The 19,830-nt window shown below is 38.4% G+C and overlaps 1 protein-coding gene across 4 annotated transcripts in view; it reads left to right on the top strand.

Moving 5' to 3' along the window:
• Nucleotides 1-19,830, top strand: part of LOC117174080 (pantothenate kinase 3) — a 267,760-nt gene that overhangs the window by 170,625 nt on the left and 77,305 nt on the right. For 3 of the 4 annotated variants that reach the window (XM_033362763.1, XM_033362762.1, XM_033362764.1), the window contains exons 6-8: nucleotides 3,908-4,084; nucleotides 4,426-4,624; nucleotides 4,726-4,839. In XM_033362763.1, the coding sequence (XP_033218654.1) occupies nucleotides 3,908-4,084; nucleotides 4,426-4,624; nucleotides 4,726-4,839 (490 nt within the window). The remainder of the gene's footprint in view (nucleotides 1-3,907; nucleotides 4,085-4,425; nucleotides 4,625-4,725; nucleotides 4,840-19,830) is intronic. The other variant, XM_033362761.1, reaches the window with a different exon arrangement.

Below are 19,830 nucleotides of genomic sequence, written 5' to 3'. Positions count from 1 at the left end.
CATTCCACCACGCATCACCAGACATTCTTCCTACAACTGCGGTACCACATACTTCGATTGTGCATCTAACAAGGATATCCCGTAACATTGTCCAGGCGCCCTGTAAATCTTTGTTTCTTATACAGTCCTCCCATGTTGCCCTATCTATGCTTTCGATTATCTTATAATTTAAATAATTTAATATGATGGTTGAAACCTCCTGCGATGATGTTGTAGGTTGTAGGTCGCTTGCTTCATGATGGGCAAGAAAGTTTTTTACAATGCGACAGGTGTTCAATAAAACCGCCTTCTGAGCTGCTGTCAATACCCTACTGACTCTGAAATGTTCAAGATGTTCAGTGCATCTTGCGTGCACATTGCCTGTAGCCAAAATAGCAATGGGATGAATAGATGCATGATTCACAGTCTCGCAACTGTATAACTTGTGACTCACACAGCTTATTGACATTTACAACGCTCCTACCCCTTAAATGTCGTGGTAGAATTACCCTTTCAATTAACTATCGCATGTTGAATACCCTTAGATTCAAGAATACCCGGATATTTATATGATTCGCCTGCAGCCATTGCCTCGATATCATTTTCGAACTCGTTCTCTAACTCTGCGGTCCCTAATTCCCCTCTGATTAAATGCACTGTTCTACATTTATCTACTCCGAATTCCATGTGGATATCATTGGAAAACTGCTTTGTGACATTGATCACGTGCTGCAGTTTCTGGGCTGAACTAGCGTAAAGCTTGTCATCTATAGACTAGTTCTTTACAGCCTCGCGAGCTTGTACAACATACTTTTTGTTCTTCTGTGAGAATGTCATTCTCATTGCATTGAGAATATACCTTATCTGCAATGATAGCTGTAAGACATATATAAATTGTTGAAAGACAGGCTATCGGTCGAAAGTCAGATGGATTTTGAGCATCTGGTTTTTTTGGAAACATACACGTAGTACCCTGGAGCATAAAGCCTGGCATCAGATTTGGGTGTTCAATGATCTTCTGAAAATACCTTGCCAACGCAAGATGCACACTCGTTAGGTACTTGTACCAGAAGTTGTGCACCATGTTCGGACCTGGAGCTTTGAAATTACTTGCCCTTTTCAAGATCGTTGAATCATCTAAAGCTGTGATGTTTGTCAGTTGCATTTAAGGGCTATTGCTTGCCCTTGCTTCCTCCAGTATGAATCACGTAATGTCCAAATTGCATCTGTTTATTTTTCCCCAAACACCCGACCAGTAGTTAGCCATATCTTCCAATTAAGGGACTTCGGTGCCTTGCTGGTTATTTGGCTTTACTCTCAGTTCACGATAGAACTTTCTGTCATCTGCCTAAAAGTTTTGATTTTGTTGCCTTCATGCATAACTTTTCTTGTACGGACGCAGTCTTGCAGTAAGAACATGAAGTCTCTCGTTCAGAGTCTAGAATTTCATCAAATATTGCTCGTGTTAATGTCTTGATGTGCCGATGGTGGATGATTTTAGTAACATGGTTTATCAGCTTTCTGGTTCTATTTCCTTTTTTATATTGAGTTAATCGACCCAATTTGCACCTTATTTTGCTGACATCCTTATCCAACCTGCTATTCCATGGTGGATCTCGATCCCTTGCTGGGACAAAAACTGCATTTGTAGGCCTAGTTTTCCGGCCCAACATTCTAACGTTTGCCACAGCTGCACATTATACAAGTGTTTGCACCTCTAACGCAGTTTGTGCTATGTTCAAATATGTAGGTAAAACCTTGCTCTCGAGATGTGCTATTAGTGCACGCAGATCATTTGTGATGTTCATTTTGGGCAGAGAATGCCTTAGTGTTGGTTCTACATATCTGAACTCACGTAAAGCATGACCAAAATTCCTTTGAAGGTGCTGTAGTTTTTCTGGGATTTCCCTATCCACATCATCGTTAGTAATATCCGGATGTGGATCTAATGGATTCGGTACATGATGTTCATTATCCCTAGCACCTATGCCTTTATCTTCAATCAAGTCTTCGTTGTCCACATCTTTCGAGGTGAATTCATCACATTTCTCTGCCAAAAAATAAAGGCGCATAACATATCTGTTCATAAGGTATGTCCATTTTCGGCGCTTTTTCTGTTGTTGAACCTCTGCTTTTGCCTCTGGTTGTATTAGGCCATCAACCTCTGGAGGATGTGCTGGTGTTGGTTCACCAATAGGTTGAGGAAGAACATCAATTGCTCTTGCTTGACCATTCGACGCGGCTTTCTCTAACTGATGTTCAATGCCGTCGTTTTTCCACGCCAAATCAACCTGTTGTTTAATCTCCATTGCTCGGTCTTCTGTAACATGTAGATTAGTCCTAATGTCCTTCACCTTAACGAAAGATCTCGTAGTTCGACTTTTTGTATATTAGGATACTTTGTAGCAAATTTCATTCTTAAATTATATCCTTTTTCTATTTTCGTTTCAAACCGCGCACTTTCGTAATAGAGACGCACTAATTCCTCTTTCATTGTAGTATCCCAATTGATGCTCTTTCACGGTATTTTTGTCGAGGTGGTTGGCTGCAAATAGCTAACGCTATCCAAAGCAACCTCAGCAGGCACAATTGATGTTCCACTGCTTACCGTTTGTCGCAGATGTTCTTGCTGGCCAGCTGTTCGATTAGTCAGATCTGCCTGACCATCTCGCAGCTCACCATCGCCACCGTCCCGCATGCTATGGCCCCCAGCTGTGGCTCCGGGAGCGTCCCGACGATCCTCGGGAAGCGACAAACGTTTCAAAATCTTTAATATATTCTCCATTTTTCATTGATGGGTTTTGGTGTTCTACTTAGTCCCTCTCCTCTTCGTTATCAGCCTATTTGGCATGCGAAACCCTGTCAGTAGCAATGCTACCGCCAACATTGCCGTCAAAGTCATGAGAGGAAAGCTCAAGCCCTAACGCGACATCAATTATTATTTTGTGTTTTTATTAAACTCTTACTTGGGTAAACCCTGTGATACATCATAGCCACGGACTAAGTCAAGTGACTGATGAGATTAGAATGTTATACGTTAATTCAAATAATTTAATACGATGGTTAAAACCTCCTGCGATGATGTTGTAGGTATACAATTACGAGCGGCCACGAGCGTTCGAGGTGACAACAGTCACCGCTGGATGCTTTCTTAGAGCTTATTATTATTATTATTATTATTATTATTAAATGTACATTTATTGCAGACCAAGCATTGCTAAGTAAGAGTCCAGAAATATGTGTAAGCTTCTAGGATTATTTCTTTTAAATGTTTGTTTTGCATTTAGATCGCTTCTGTAATGGTATCGTCAAAATTTGGGAGTTTTCAGCTTTATTATTTACAATTTTGTTAAATTTTGTATGATTCTAATTTTGGCAAGTTTCAAATTAAATTTTTTCTTGAAAAGAAGATCTTCTTCTTTCGCTCCTTTGGGAATCAAACCACAGAACTTCTGATATTCGGTCAGGTGCGTTTTGATTAAGCTATTAGAGCGATCGGTATAAGAAGTTTTATTTAGGGAAATAACGATCATTTTTAGAAAAATGTTAATGGTACAAGTAATTATTTTAAATGAATCTATTATATCATCAGGGATGATACTTTACCGACAGTAGATAACCCTCCATAACCTTGAAGGCGGATAATCCACAATATCGATCAAGCTAAGAATGTTCAATAACAGAAAATGCTAACTTCTTATTCAGATTACGTGGAAAATAGGTGGAGACCACTAAGACCGGGATTTTATTTTTTATATTTAAATTTTTTATAACTTGCTGTTTGTTAAAACAAACAATAATATCATAATAATTAACAATCATTTACATTCCAAAGTTTTACTTAAAAGGGTTTTAGCATTCCATGATTAGCAGACTAAGATATAATGTTTTTTGTGCTAATTTAGTTCAAGTTGATTATTTATTACAGCTTAGGTGGTGGAACATTTTTAGGACTATGTTGTCTACTAACCGGATGTAACACTTTTGAGGAAGCAATAGAATTGGCAACGAGTGGTGATAACACCAGAGTAGATAAGTTAGTAAGGGATATCTACGGAGGTGATTATGGCCCATTTTGCCTTCCAGGAGACCTCGTCGCGAGCAGGTAATTTCATTGTTATATCTGTTATATCAGATTATAATATACAGGAGATCAATATTAGCGTTTTTATGAAGATTTCTTGAACCTGTTACAATTAAATATTGCTGCTTCAAATTCACCGATTTTTTGGGTAAATAACATAATTGGGATATTAAATTCACTGAAATTTTGACACACAATAAAATACTGTACACACTTTCCCGCTTTATAGCTGTTTTTTAGAAGAGAGATGTTTTTCACACTTTTCTTTACTGCAGTCAAAATGTGAATAAATTTGGGAAATTAATTTAAGCCAAAATGGATACATCTGAAGCAATAATACATATTAGTTTATATTTTTTTAGTACTGAGCAATCAATTTTGAATAAATTTGTAAATACTCTCAATAGAAAATTTTATGACGTTAGCTTTGGCCAAATGAATTCAAAAGATCGACGCAACACGGTCAGTAAAGAAGATCTTGCACGTGCCACACTCGTAACTATTACTAACAACATTGGCTCTATTGCAAGAATGTGCGCAGTGAATGAAAATATTGAAAGGGTATTTATGGAAATCATTGAATTATATAAACGCTTTGAAAGAAAACAAATTGATAGTTCCTTATAACTAAGATATTTATAAAAATAATATTCATTTTTCAGGTCGTATTCGTTGGAAATTTCCTTAGGGTTAATCCCATATCGATGAAACTGCTAGCGTATGCTATGGACTACTGGTCTAAGGGAATGCTCAAAGCTCTGTTTTTAGAACATGAGGTAAGTTATTTTTCAAATTGGCGTAAGCAAATCACAGAGTATCCGCTGTGAAAATTAGCTTTTCCTGCTTTCCGATTTTTGTTTGACAATTCATATTGTACCCAACGTTTAATTAAACATTGCAAATTCAACAATCTTAAATTTAAACAGAAGAATTTAGAAACGAGCATATTCAATTTCAAATATTAGAATATTTGTAGATATTTTACCAATTTAAAGAAACCAATGTGTGTATAATTTCTAGACAATATTATAATGCCTAGGTAACACACATCATGCTTAACAAAGACCAGCTTATATATGCAATACACTTTATTTTGCATATTTCCTAGGTATTATATATGGTGCCTAAATTAGACTAGGCAATGTGCGTAATAATCTCTATTGCACAAATTACCTAGTACAACCTAATCGAGATACACGAGGTTTTTTTCCTGCCTGTCATTGAGATTTTAACCGTGCCTGTGCACACTCATTTTACGTTCGTCAAACGTAGAATTGAAGTAAATAAAAACAATGGCCACATCTCAGGATGTGCCAGTCGCCCGGAGCCAAAAATTCGATCAAGAATAAAGTACTTTTCTCGAAATCTTTGAGAACAATTTGAGGCCTCGAGTGTGTAATGGAGACTGCTGTCCGAAAATTGTAGTTTCAGAAAATTTGCCACTTCTCCTTCTGGACAATTGACACTGTCTCTCTAGGAGCGTTTGGCAGTGCAGCGCCGCGGCCAACACGATACGAGCGACAAAGATGGTAATAAAGACCCTCTTAGTGCTGCATTACATCTGTTCTCAGTATGTGCATGACACGCTCTACAACTATCTCTTTGCACTTCTTCACGTAAAATGCAGTCATGGTATATGAAGGTGGAAATGACAGCGTACTGGCATACGAAAATGAAACCCTTTGTACTTAAATTAAGTCCTTATGATTTTAGAAAAGCAAAAGTTAGCTCCTTCGACAAGGGCTGGTCCTGTTCATATCTGTTCATCTCGTGTTTCTTGAGCATTAAAAAAGGATCTCTGCTATTTGCAACGATGTAAGCTGTGCTCAGGAGGTATCAAGAGGTGTGAGCTCGTTCTGCGGCCACTGAACAATCCCAATCGAGTAAAGTATAACTTAGACGACAAGAATGTTAGTCGCAGATACCTTTCTTAACACGAACCGATTTGAAAACAAATTGTGTTTGAAAAAGATGTTTGTATGAAAATTCTTGTATGAAGATGCTTGTTTTTAGCTTTGATTTGTTCAGTGTGTGATTTTTGATCCTCAGTGCTCTTACGAACTTTCGAACCCTTTCCGTGAATGCAAGCCTGGTCTTGGGGCTTAAGAGGAACCTGGCTATTAGTGTTCCTCATTATCCTGAAATCGCGTTTATCTCTCAGGAAGTGTCTGATTTACGTGGCTGCTCTTTTATATCGCCTTCTCCTCTTCGTCTGCGGCTTGTTCAAACGGTGGTTGAGGATGCGCTCCGCGTACGTATCCCATTTTCAACAGGTCATGAAACCATAAAGCCTCCTATAACATATATAATGTTTGCATCGTAGCAGTCTATCCAGTCATCCTTGAGTTGAGGCGTCCACTCAATGTGGTTCAGCACCCCGAACTCTAGTTTGATCGACACTGTTTTCCTACCCATTGTCGGGTTCTCTGCGCGTTTGATCGTTTCGAACCGCATTTAAACTTTTTGGTGATGTGATGGTGTCATTATTGTTCCTACGAGAAGCTAAGGGAAGGGTTCGTCTGTTCTTATGGAGACCTGCAAACAAGGATAAGGCTGCTTACTCTGAGAGGTCGCTTGGTACCCTGAAAGTAGGCAAAAGTAGAATCTCCTGTGTCATCCTGCTGAAAAGCAGCATCCCACAGGAGAAACTCTGAAGCACAGACTCCAGAACTCCCTCCGCGACGACGTTACGTAAGATCGAGAAGGGAGAACTGGAGCAAGAATATAAAAGCGCAGCGCAGCCGAAAAATAGGGTCTGGGTCTTGTGGCTGAAAAGAACAGGTCACAGGGTAGAACCGGTAGGAGAAGGCTAGAGACTAAAAACTTCTTACCCTTGTCTGAAGATTCAAATCTAAGAGAGAAAAATCTTAAATTCTGGGCGAATAACCGAGCATTTGGAATTTTAGTTAGTTTAGTTTTCTCCAAGAGAGCCCAGTGAGATATTATCCTATGACGCTGTCGACAAAAGAAACTAACACTTAAAGCGATGCTGTGCAAGTCCGTTTCTAAGATTCTGATTTCATTTTAGTGCCTCCGAGCCTTTATTAATTTCAGGGCAAAAGTATCTCTTTCTCGTGAAATTTATTTGAAGGCTGAAGCCTCAACTTTTCACAAGTATTATATTTTCGGATTCTTCCCTTCGTATAGAATTTGAAAATGTATATGATAAACTTTGGAAAGATTTTTGTTCAACAAAGAAGAATTAGAGGTTAGAAACGCTTTTATTATGAATGTAATATTTTAATTTTTCCTATTTAATTATGGAAATTAATTTGTATAGAATAATATCAGGGAACCTATCTTATGTTTTTTTTTACCAGGGCCTGGTAAAAAATGTTAAAGAACACACCGTGAAGGGTCCGCACTTCTCGGTAGTGTGGGGATCTTAGTTGCCACGTCACTACAATTACTTGACATATATAATATTCAATTATACCTTGCGTATAATTATACATTATACAAAGTCAACTCTGTCATTATAATAATGCTACCAAGGACCCACTAAACAACATCACCCTTTCTCCTTGGCATTATTCCCCCAGGAACCGCTTTCTCATTACTTCAGGGGGTGCCGTTTTTAGCGGTGCCTCAACTCTCCTCTTTTGTCCCAGCTTGGGATTCTTCTGTATGTCTAAGCTTCTTTTCGGACCTGCCCAGCTCCGATGTTAGCTTCTGCGTACGGGAGGCTTCTTCAACGAGGCTGCCTCCCTATAGGCCAAGCATCTGAGCGTCTCCGGCAGATGATCGGTCCTGGACTTCCCTTCTTTTGCGGCGTAGAGGTAGCACTGCGGCGTACTCTCACATGGCGCAGCCCTATGGCCCTCCTTGCCGCATCTCCAACATGCTCTCGTTCATTCAGGGCCCTCGCAACCAGCTGCCATGTGGCCGTAGCCTAGGCAGCAGTAGCAGCGCATCCTCTCTACTTTCTTGCGTACGCGACAGGACACCCACCCCACCTTCAGGTGTCCTGCGCGCACCAGTCTCTCCGCCAACTCTTCTGACAACTCCACGAAAGCCCTCAGGTTGCCTCTGCAGGGTCTTTTCGTGAGGCTGATCTTCACCTCTCCCACATAATTGTTGCCGAAGTGGCTTCTTACGGCCGCTTCGACCACTCCTACGTCTGTTGAGGCGTCTAGGTCTAAGACCTCGACCTCTACCCGGAGGACGAGCTCGCGAACGCTACCGCTTCCACCTACAACTCCTCTCATGCCCGCCGACAGCTCGGATACGCCCTTTCCTGAAGATCCTAGTTCCACAAGGACCTCTCCGTTTCTGGTTTGCCTGACCCCCTTGATTTTTACACCAAGAGCATCAGGGCTAACCTTTTTCTTGAGGTCCTTTAGAACCTCGGCATAGCTCTGACCCTCGGCCGGTTTGATAAGAACCGCCTCGGGTCGAGCTCTTCTCCGTGTCTTTTTCTGCTTCCTGGTGTCGCTGGATGCAGGTCCCTCTCCTATTTTCACCTTCTTTGGAGTCAAAGTCGTAGGTTCTGAGGCGTTGCGGGGAATGGGATTCACCACGGCTTCTTTGGTTTGAGTGCCACTTTAGTTTGTCCTCTTCTTGATCCTCTCCTTTCAGGTCATGGCTCTCATTTTGGCTATTCGTCAAACATTCTCAATCAAATCCTTATGAAGCCCTTCGGTCGTCATAGTATGATTGCGCAGTTCCTCTATCAGACGTTCCGCTCGTGTCAAACCATCCCTAATTGGGAGCCACATATTTCTCATGTCCCTGCTGAAATCCACCATTTCTTTAATGGTACCATGCAGCTGTTCGAAGAGATCATATGTCTCGACAAGTTTGACATCCATTTTTGATGGATCCTTAGAACCGGCAGTGACCACCGGGGCTGGAACCCGATCGGAATCAGTGGGGAGATTTCTACTCCTTTGTGGTATATCGTTTTTCACATTCTCGCTCATAAATGGTTTTAATTCGGGGTTCCTCCCCTAGCTGGTTTTCGTCCGCCCCGGGTTTTTTGATTTCCCCGGTACCACCCATATCTTGGAAGCGTTCCCTTATCCGCAACCTGGGGAAGCGCCCGATGGAGGACCAGCAAGTCTACACGGGAACCTATCTAATGTTAAGGGCATTTGATACTTCGTCGTGTGATCAATCGGGTACAGTTACCTGACTTTTTTCAACAAAACTGAAACAAAATTTAACTGAATTTGGTGATGCTGTAAAATATTATAATGGACGTCCCCGAACTCTTTTTTAAGGGAAAATACAAAAAAAATTATTGTGTTGAATACAAATCTTATGCATGTTCACTATTTTGAGGTGAGGATCGTTATCCAGCTCTCTATCATTGCAATAATGTAGGTCTCTGTCGTATCGATGCAGTCAGTAGGACTCAAGAATAATTACAGGGGAGAATTGTAACACACATAACCTCGAGATACACAGAAACATCAAATTTAGAAAAAAAAATTTTCTTAACCCAAAAAAAAGGATGGGAGGACGTTCGTTAGCATGTTCGCTATCATTCCCCAGATTTTGAAGATAAAATATCTATTATTCTAGGAAAAAAGCCGGGGGAACCTAAAACTGGTGAAATCGATAATTTTCTAAGTATTGCATTCCCTTAAAGCAGTGTTCTACTTTGAAACGCTCGAAAAGAAAGTTATTTTTGTGAATTTTTTTTGAGATTATTCACAATGATATTGATCGCAAAAAAAAATCTTAGATTCAGTAGGACTCCAGCAACCAGGTGAACTAGGATTTCTAATACACATGCAAAAATAACAAAATGGCGAAAAAAAAAATAAACAGAAAACGAAAAAAGTAGGTTTATTTTCACAGTTTTCTGCAAAAAAAATATAGTAAAAATAAATTTTTCTAAGAATCCTAGTTCAGCTGGTTGCTGAAGTCATACTGAATCTACAACTAGTTACTTTTTTGTTTCGGACCACCCATTCTCGAGATTTTTACAACAGCGCGGACCTACATACTTTTTGAGGAGTTGACTTCGACGTTTTATAAAGAATATACAATAACGACATCAATAAGCAGCTACGTAAACCAGCCTTTCCCTTTAAGAATTCTTAAGTAATAATTGCATTTATTACTATTGAATTATTGATTATTGAATTATTATTGATCGAAAAAGAAGTATTTTTCACTAAAATTTAAACTTATGACGGGAGTAATGCCAAGGAGGGGGTTTTTAGAGGCGGAAAGCTGAGATAGGCGAAACAACAGAAAATACATCATCGTAAATTTAAAAGCAATTTTATTGCCACTTACATTAGTCGGCGAGGCGTTCAATTCGTGGTAAGACTGGCAGCCGGGTTGTAGGTCGTCGTCTGGCCGAGCCCGGGCTGGGTTGGGCGAGCAGGGGCCTTCTTCTGGAAGGTAGATCCGGATCGTAGGAGGAATAAGGTTTCCTAACCTTATTGGACAACCGAATAAAAGTGATAGAATAGGCGACAGTCGGACGAGCCAACACAGACTGAGTTTAGTAGGTTTTATATTTCTTTGTTTATGTTTTCCCAGTCCCCCTTTTCATAAGTTTGTTTGTGTGTGTCTGGAGTAGTAAAGTTGTGTTTATGTTTGTAGGGTTGTTTGTTGCAGAATGTATCGTGTATTATGTAAACTGATTTGGGAATTAGTTTTTTAGAAAACTGGTACTGGAATCCCACCGAATATTCATTAATATTAAGTCTAAGAATTTATGCGCTCTTCTCTATTTTGGTTCTCCAGTTTTCCTCTATGGTTATTCTTTTCCTGTACAATAAATGAAGGTAGGGGAACAAAAGTTTTTCGATTGTAATAGTGATTTATTATGTTTTTGTGTAATTTATTAAGTCCAAATTATTGTCTTGTTTTTTCCTACGTACATTGTTTACGTCTGAAGTTATCGATACTTAAGTGTCAAGCGTGAAACTAATCATATAAGTTAAAATGAAAAAAATAACCTGAAAAACAATAAAACCGAAAAGACGAAGTTTCGGAAATTTTGAATAGTGTCGAAATAATTATTGGATATATCCGTGGGTTATTGAAAAGTGGTACCGAGTCTTGTTCTACTCTGTCATCCAATCTTAAAATACACCATGAAGTGTATATATCTGAGTAGTGTATGAAAATGAAAATGAAGTGTTAGAAATTTCGATTATTGGTTCTTCTTTTTGTATCCTCCCAGACACTGCTCGTATTCCCTGTTTCGTCTTTCCCTGTGATTTCTCCATTCCGTTGATATTTCTTCTTCCTCCCTTATCCTCCTTTCCTCCTCTTCCTGTGGTCTCCTCATTTGTTATAGTATTTGGTGTAGTACGTTCTGCACGGGATCTCGCTTCCCTGTTGTCTTTTGGCCTGTAATTCCTCCGTTTTTTGTCTTCTCTCTTTCCTTTGTTAACTTTGTTTGTGTTCTTCCTGGAATTTTGTTTTTTTGTTTGATGCATGGTTTCCTTGGTTTCGATAGCTATTCCTCCAACTGCTCCTTCCTCCTCGGTTGGTTGTCGGTTTTTCAAGGCATCTCTCACGTGTTTGTGAGGGTGGAACTTTAGATTTTTCTCCTCGGCTCCTTCGAGTCTTTTCAAAAGCCAATTCCAGGCCTTCTTCTCAGATTATAAGTATTCGCTTTTCTTTCATTAGCTACGTCCAAACTTTTATGGACTTCTTTTATGAGTTGTAGCCGTCTTAATCGATCTGTCTATTTGTCAACGTTTTGGAACTTTATATCGTTATCGCTTTCTAGGTTTTTTCTCAGGGACTGGAGTGGTTCCAGTTCGCGACCTAAGTTTAAAAATGCTCGGGTAAACTGTGTTGATGAGTTTTTGCTAGTGTTTATTGCGAACTGTAAATCCTCTATGTGTTCATCCCAGTTGAAATGATCGTTATATGGGTTGGTTTTAATAATTTGTTTGATTGCTTTGATATATCGTTCTGTTTGGTTGGCTTGGGGGTAATGTTTAGGTATTTTGTGTGCCTAATACCGGATTTTTCTGTTAAGTCTCTGAGTGTTTTATTGACATATTCCGTGTCATTATCAGTGGGAAGAATCCGCAGTGTTCCCCATCATGAAATTACATGTTTATGGAATTCTGACTCTATTGTTCCGCCGTTAACTCTTTCAATTGGGATTATTTCGACCCATTTTGTAAAATAATCTACAAAACTAATAAATATTGGTTTTTTTCTTTTTTTGGAAATCGGTAACGGACCCATGATATCTGCAACAATCATGGTCTATGGTTCTTCCACGATTCTATTTCCCATTAGCCCTATTTTCGGTTGGTTACTCGGCTTAGTTCTTTGACATGTATTACAATTTTTTACGTATTTGATTATCTCCGAATACATCCCTGGCCAAAAGTAGTACTTGGAAATTCTCGCCTGCGTTTTTTCGGAACCTAATTGTCCTGTTGTAAGTGATCGTGATCTTCTTTCAAAACCTGTGTTCGTAATCTTTTGGGTACAACGAGTTTCCATGGGTTAGAGTCTTTTAAAAGAGTAGATTTTAATGAGTAAATTCTGTAAAAATAGAGTTTCGAATCTCTGATTTGCCATGTTTCGTGTTCTTCTGGTCTTTTTGTTATTTGTCTGAATTTAGTCGAGTACCTATTCGTCTGTTTTGTCTTTTATGTCCGCTTTTGGTTTTTCTAGGTTACATGCTATCGAGAATTCTATATTTTTTATTGGTTCTCCTGATCTCGAGAGTGCATTAGGGACGAAATTTGAACTTCGTTTTCGGTATATGACTTCGTAGTCATATTCAAGAAGTTCCAGTGCCCATCTGGCTAATCGGACAGTGGGACCACTCTAACGCTAAGTGGTCCGCGATTACTTTAAAACCATAACCTTCTAGAAATGGCCTAATTTTTCTGATGGCCCAAACTACCGCTAGATATTTTTTGTTTGATGCAGATTATCGAGATTCTGCCCCATTTAAGCTTCTGCTCGCGTATGCTATAACGTAATTAATACGTCAATTTTTCGGGTAAGTACGGCTCCTAATTCCGTATCACTCGCACAGTTTTCGAGTTGAAAGGGTTGGGTAAAATCTGCACAGTTTAATATTGGTGCTGATGTTAGCAAGTCTTTAAATTTTTAGAAAGCCTTATCTTGTTCTAATCCCAAATCCCATTTTTGATCTTTTTTCAATAATCTGTTTATCGGTTCTATTGTTTCAGCAAAGTGTGGGATAAATTTTCTATACCTACTTGCCATTCCTATTATGCGCAGTAATTGTTCAACATCTTTGGGTTTAGGGAATTCTAATTTTGGTTGAATTTTTTCATCATCTATTTGTAATCCTTTATCGTTAACTTTAAATCCTAAATATTTAATTTCTGAGGAGCCGAATTCACATGTGTCCAGACTGATCGTTAAATTTGCATAATTTATTTTATCTAGTACAATGTTAAAGTATTTTAAATGGTCATCAAAATGTTTAATTACTATTAAAATGTCGTCTAAATAACAAAAAACGTTTAGTTTTAGATCTGGAGTGATAATTTTTTTCAAAAGTCTCTGGAAAGTGGCTGGAGCATTGGTCAGGCCAAATGACATCTTTAAAATTGATACATGCCCTTTCCAGGGACCTCTGGATGCTTTCTTATTATTCCAGTGTTTTTATTAATTTTTTACTCGGGTAAACCCGATTATACATCATAGCCACGGACTAAGTCAAGTGACTGATGAGATTAGAATGTTATATGTTAATTAAAATAATTTAATACGATGGTTGAAACCTCCTGCGATGATGTTGTAGGTATACAATTACGAGCGGCCACAAGCGTTGGAGGTGAGAACAGTCACCTCTGGATGCTTTCTTAGAGCTACCATCTGCCACTACACGGATTTTTAGTCGCTCGCTTTCTGATGATCAAGAAAGTTTCTTACAATGCGACATGTGTTTAATAAAACTGCCTTCTGATCTGCTGCCAAGACCCTACTGACTCCTAAATGTTCAAGATGTTCAGGGCATCTTGCGTGCACATTGCCTTTAGCCGAAATCACAATGGGATGAATAGATGCATGATTCACATTCTTCCATATGGTCTTTACTCCATGCCTTAACTCGCTATAATTATGGATCTTGGTTGTGTAGGTTGACTGCAAATTTCAGTTAAGCGGACAAGCAATGTCGATGATGTAGAATCTTCCACCTTTTTTTCTCGCATCACGATATCAGGTCGATTGGCCTGGATGTAATGATCCGTTTGGATAGTAACATCTCAATATAAGATGTAAAACTCGCTTTCTAAAACGGGTATTGGAATGTATCAATAGAAGGACATCCATTATTTTAAGAGTCATAGGTTCAGGGCAAGTTGTTGATGTATAATGCCCGCTACATCATTATGTCTGTGCGTAAATTCTCTCTGAGCCATTACGCGACAGCCATCAATAATGTGCTCGATGGATTCGTTGATATTTCCACATAATCGGCACCAGTCAACCACGTCTTTATGTAACACGTCTTTGCGATAAGTCCTGGTGCTAACAACCTTATCCTGTATTGCAATGACGAATTCTTCCGTCTCTGGATAGAGAACACCCTTTCTTAGCCAAATATTATATTAGAATATTAGAATATTAGATGCCTACCCTTTCAATCGCTGAATTTCTGTGGTGCATTCGGTGCCTCATCATTTCTACGCGAACAATTCTGTGTAACTTTTCAAGGACGGTGCTAGACCATTTTATGAGCCCAAAGGAGTACGTGAGGACATGGATGGCATATGTGTTGATTGCCCTAATTTTGTTTGCCGAGTTGAGAAAACTCTTCATAATTAATCTGAGTCTCTTAGTGAAGGCAGTCGTTAGGCTTGTCTTACCTATCATATGTTGAATACCCTTAGATTCAAAAATACCCAGATATTTATATGATTCGCCTGCAGCCATTGACTCGATATCGTTTTCAAACTGCTTCGTGACATCGAACAAGTGCTGCAGTTTCTGGCCTGAACTAGCGTACAGCTTCAGGTCATCCATGTAAAGAAGATGGGTCACTTGAAGACCATCCACATTATCATAAATTCTGAACCCATTAGACATGCTGTTTAGTGTTTTGCTCAATGGATTCAACGCTAAACAGAACCATAGTGCGCTGAAGGATTCTCCTTGAGATATACCCGTCGTAAAGCGTATTGATCTAGTTATCCTTGGTTGTCCATGATAAAAATAGTTTATTCCTGTACCCCAGAGCCTCATCGCGTGGACAGATTTTGGTAAAGCTTTAAAACTTCAAGCAAATAGTCATGTGGCACGGAAGGAAACGCTTGCTTGTAGTCAATGTATGCCATGTGTAAGTTCCTTTGATGCTTACGAGCTTGAGTAACGGCAACAGAGCCTATAGTGACTAGATCTTTACATCCTCGTGAGTTTTTACAACATCCTTTTTGTTGTTCTGTAAAAATGTCATTCTCTCAAAAATGAGAATATACCTTATCTGCAATGATGGCTGTAAGACATTTATAAATTGTTGGAAGACAGGCCGTCGGTCGAAAGTCAGATGGATGTTGAGCATCTGGTTTTTTTTTGTATCATATACGTAGTAGCTTGGAGCATATAACCTAGCATCAGATCTGGGTGTTGAATGATCCTCTGAAAACACCTATCCAACGCAAGATGAACACTCGTCAGGTACTTGTACCAGAAGTTATGCACCATGTTCGGACCTGGAGCTTTTCAATTACTTGCCCTTTTCAAGACCGCTGAAACATCCGAAGCTGTGATGTTTGTTTGATGCATTTCAGGGCTATTGCTTGCCCTTGCTTCCTCCAGTTTGAAACACGCAGTGTCCAAATTGCATCTGTTCATTTTTCCCCGAACACTCGACCAGTAGTTAGTCATGTCTTCCAATTGAGGGACTTCGGTGCGTTGGTGGTTATTTGGCTTTACTCTCAGTTCACGATAGAACCTTCGTTCATCTGTCTGAAAGTTTTGATTTTGTTGCCTTCGTGCGTTACTTTTCTTGCACCGACGCAGTCTGGCAGTAAGAACATCAAGTCTCTGTCATCAGCTTTCTGGTTCTATTTCCTTTTTTATATTGAGTTAATCGACCCAATTTGCACCTTACTTTACTGACATCCATATCCAACCTGATCTTCCATGGTGGATCTCGATCCCTTGCTGGGACAAAACCTGCATTTGCAGGCCTAGTTTTCCGACCCAGCGTTCTAACGGTTACCATAGCTCCACAGTATACAAGAGTTTGCACCTCTAACGCAGTTTATGCTACGTTCAAATACGTAGGTAAAACCTTGCTGTCGAGATGTGCTATTAGTGCACGCAGATCATTTGTGATGTTCATTTTGGGCAGGGAATGCCTTAGTGTTGGTTCTACATATCTGAACTCTAGTAAAGCATGACCAAAATTCCTTTGAAGGTGCTGTAGTTTTTCTGGGATTTCCCTATCCACATCATCGTTAGTAATAGCCGGATGTGGATCTAACGGATCCGGTACATGATGTTCATTATCGCTGGCACCTCTGCCTTCATCATCAATCAAGTCTTCGTTGTCCACATCTTCCAAGGCGAGCTCATCAATAGGAAGCTGCCGTTCCAATTCCATTTTGATATCAGCTATTTTAACAGCCGAAAGCAGTCTGTTTACAGATATTGAGCGTTTTTGATCTGTCAGATTCTGCTCATTTATCTTTGTGGCTAGCTCTGGGTATGTAAGTAAGAAGAGTCTATGATGTTCTCTCCTCACACTTTGCCCACATTTCTCTGCCAAATGTATAAGATCATCCACCTCTGGAGGATATGGAGGTGTTGGATCATCAATAGGTTGAGGAAGAACATCAATTGCTCCTGCTTGACCGTTTGACGCGGCTTTCTCTAACTGATGTTCAATGCCGTCGTTTTTCCACGCCAAATCAACCTGTTGTTTAATCTCCATTGCTCGGTCTTCTGTAACATGTATATTGGTCCTGATGTCCTTCACCTTAGCGAAAGATATCGTAGTTCGACTTTTTGTATATTATGCAGCAAATTTTGTTCTTAAATTGTGTCCTTTTTCCATTTTCGTTTCAAACTTCGCACTTTCGTAATAGAGACGCACCAATTCCTCTTTCATTGTGTTATCCCAATTGATGCTCTCCCACGGTATTTCTGTCGAGGTGGTTGACTGCAAATAGCTAGCGTTAGCCAAAACTTTCTCAGCAGGCACAGTTGATGTTCCACTGCTTACCGTTTATCGCAGATGTTCTTGCTGGCCAGCTGTTTGATTAGTGAGATCTGCCTGACCATCTTGCAGCTCACCATCGCCACCGTCCCGAATGCTGTGACCCCCAGCTGTGGCTCCAGAGACGCCCCGACGATCCTCGGGAAGCGACAAACCTTTCAAAATCTTGAATATATTCTCCATTTTTCATTGATAGGTTTTGGTGTTCTACATAGCCCCTCTCCACTTCGTTATCAGCCTATTTGGCATGGGAAACTCTGTCAGTATCAATACTACCGCCAACATTGCCCTCAAAGTCATGAGAGGGGAGCTGAAGCCAAGCTTTAGGCTTGGGTCAAGCACGAGTTACGGGCTGACTTTTTTTAGTACACTAGTCTGTAAAAAGACAGAGCCACCTTCTCGAAACATTAGCATTACCTGCTACAAAACTGTCCAAAACGGAGTTGGGCTACGTTAAATTTATATTAGGCAATTGATAAAAATAAAAATAAAAGATCAAAAAACTTGCAATCGATTGGATTATAATTGCTATAATTGTTCCAAAAACAATTACTATTGTACAAACATTTGCAATTTAACTCGAAAACATTGTATTAATTACAATTGACATAGCACAAGTATGCTGTAAAGCCTTTACACGGCTACTGTACGAAAAAAAATTCATCATTCTAACTTCAAAATGACGAAGAAAGACACCAGCGGTCGGCAGTAAAACAACCCCCCCCCTGGAAATAATTACAGAGCCTATCCATTACAGCTTGAAGTTTGAATCGCTTTAATATCTGTATTCGAACTGAAGGTAATATAGTTGCACATTTTTGTGCTTTTAGACAAGAATTTTTATTATTTTTTAAATTTCTCAACTGCAACTCGTTCACAACAGTTTTCCTCATACTCATGAATTTTTTCAATTTTTTCCATCGCCCTTGTAAAAGAAATAATGCTTTAAACATGGCTGTTCTTAAATAAACCCAAAAATACTTACTTCTTCAAGCTCATTTACGTAGAACACTTTCAACTTTTATATGACTGTTTTTCTTGTTGCGCTACCATTTTTTTAACTGAGCTGTTAAGCTTTAAAGGCAAATGTTTATGATTTTTTTACCAATAGTAGACAGCAATGTCTGACAGCCGTTTCGTGGGGGCTAAAAGCTAGATGGAAAGATTCTTTTTAATCGGTATCGGGATTGGCATATAGATATTAAAAACATTTTTGACATTTCTGTCTGCCATTATTTCAATTCGTGCTTTGAACACTAAACATTATTATTATTTTCAAATTCTGCAACATGATGAAATAGGTAAACCACTGTATGCATTTTAAAGTAAGTCACCTAAACAACAAAATCCATGCATTGCACATGTCAAAAATAAATATGTGACAGAGTGGGTCTATTAAAAGTCTTCCCTGTACATTTTTTTAAAAGAAACTTGACGCTGAAATGAAAATTTACAATGATTTTTGAATAGCAAAAAATTGTTCAAAGTTTATCATGCTTTTTTAGAACTTTGTTTTATATATTTTTTCTCTAAAAAAATACTCACATTTTACAACAAATAATTTTAAACAAAAAATATATTTAAGCCCAAAATCTAGTAGTTACGGCGGTTGTAGAGATATATTTAATTTTGTATTAACTCTCGCAGTTGATATGGTACTACTTAAAGGCTTGGGCAGAAAATCTCATTTTACTTCGGCAAAAATGTAACTATATCTATTTTCATGTTTTTTTTTTTTAGAAAAAAAGCACATTTGAATACATTCACTTATTACAACGACTTTTTAGTACTTTGCATTTGGCGTTGTCGTTTGATTTTTGGATATACTAAACTATTGAACAATCTTTATAAAAATACTTCTATTTATTGAGTTCAAAAATGATAACACGATTAAATATTTCAATTTTAGATCTAACCTCATACATTTGAGATGTCATCAGGAGAATTATTTTAATATCTTTAATTGTTTTATAAATACTGTGTAACCGATTTTAAAGTGTTAGATATTCTCTGTTTGATAATGAAATCAACGTTTATCGTTTATTTAAGATTTTATACCTCGCGCTTTGTTTCAATTTAGAATTTATGTTTTAATATTTGATGAAATTATGTTTGTAATGTTATGCTACACTTCATAAATGAAGATTTAAAAAATTACATAATTATTACACTCAAGTAAATTCGAAATTCGGTTGATTAGAGCAGCATGTTTTAAAAAATTATTAATATTAATGCTTACTAAATATATTTCTTTATTGTTTGCAATTTTAATTTATACAGATTTTATATTAAAATCTTTATTAACCAACTAATATTAATTAAATATGTACATTTCACCAGATTCATTATAGTTTATAGCTATTCCATATTTAGCGTAGCTAGTATCAGTTTCATTTGTTCTGCATTACAAAATCCAGTATGAACGTAGTGATCTGCAACAAAAATCTAAAAAATAAATCAGTACTTTAATGGTTTAAACGAATTATTGCTTGCCAGACTATACATTGTATTAACTTTGTCATATTTATGTATATGTATATGTATATGTATATATATATATATACATATATATATATATTTTTTTGGTTCGGTTTTGATTCCTCTAGAATCAAAAAGAAGGGCCTAT

The sequence above is a fragment of the Belonocnema kinseyi genome, chromosome 6 (genome assembly GCF_010883055.1).
Source record: "Belonocnema kinseyi isolate 2016_QV_RU_SX_M_011 chromosome 6, B_treatae_v1, whole genome shotgun sequence".
NCBI lineage: Eukaryota > Metazoa > Arthropoda > Insecta > Hymenoptera > Cynipidae > Belonocnema > Belonocnema kinseyi.
This window is presented reverse-complemented; position numbering and strand designations above follow the sequence as displayed.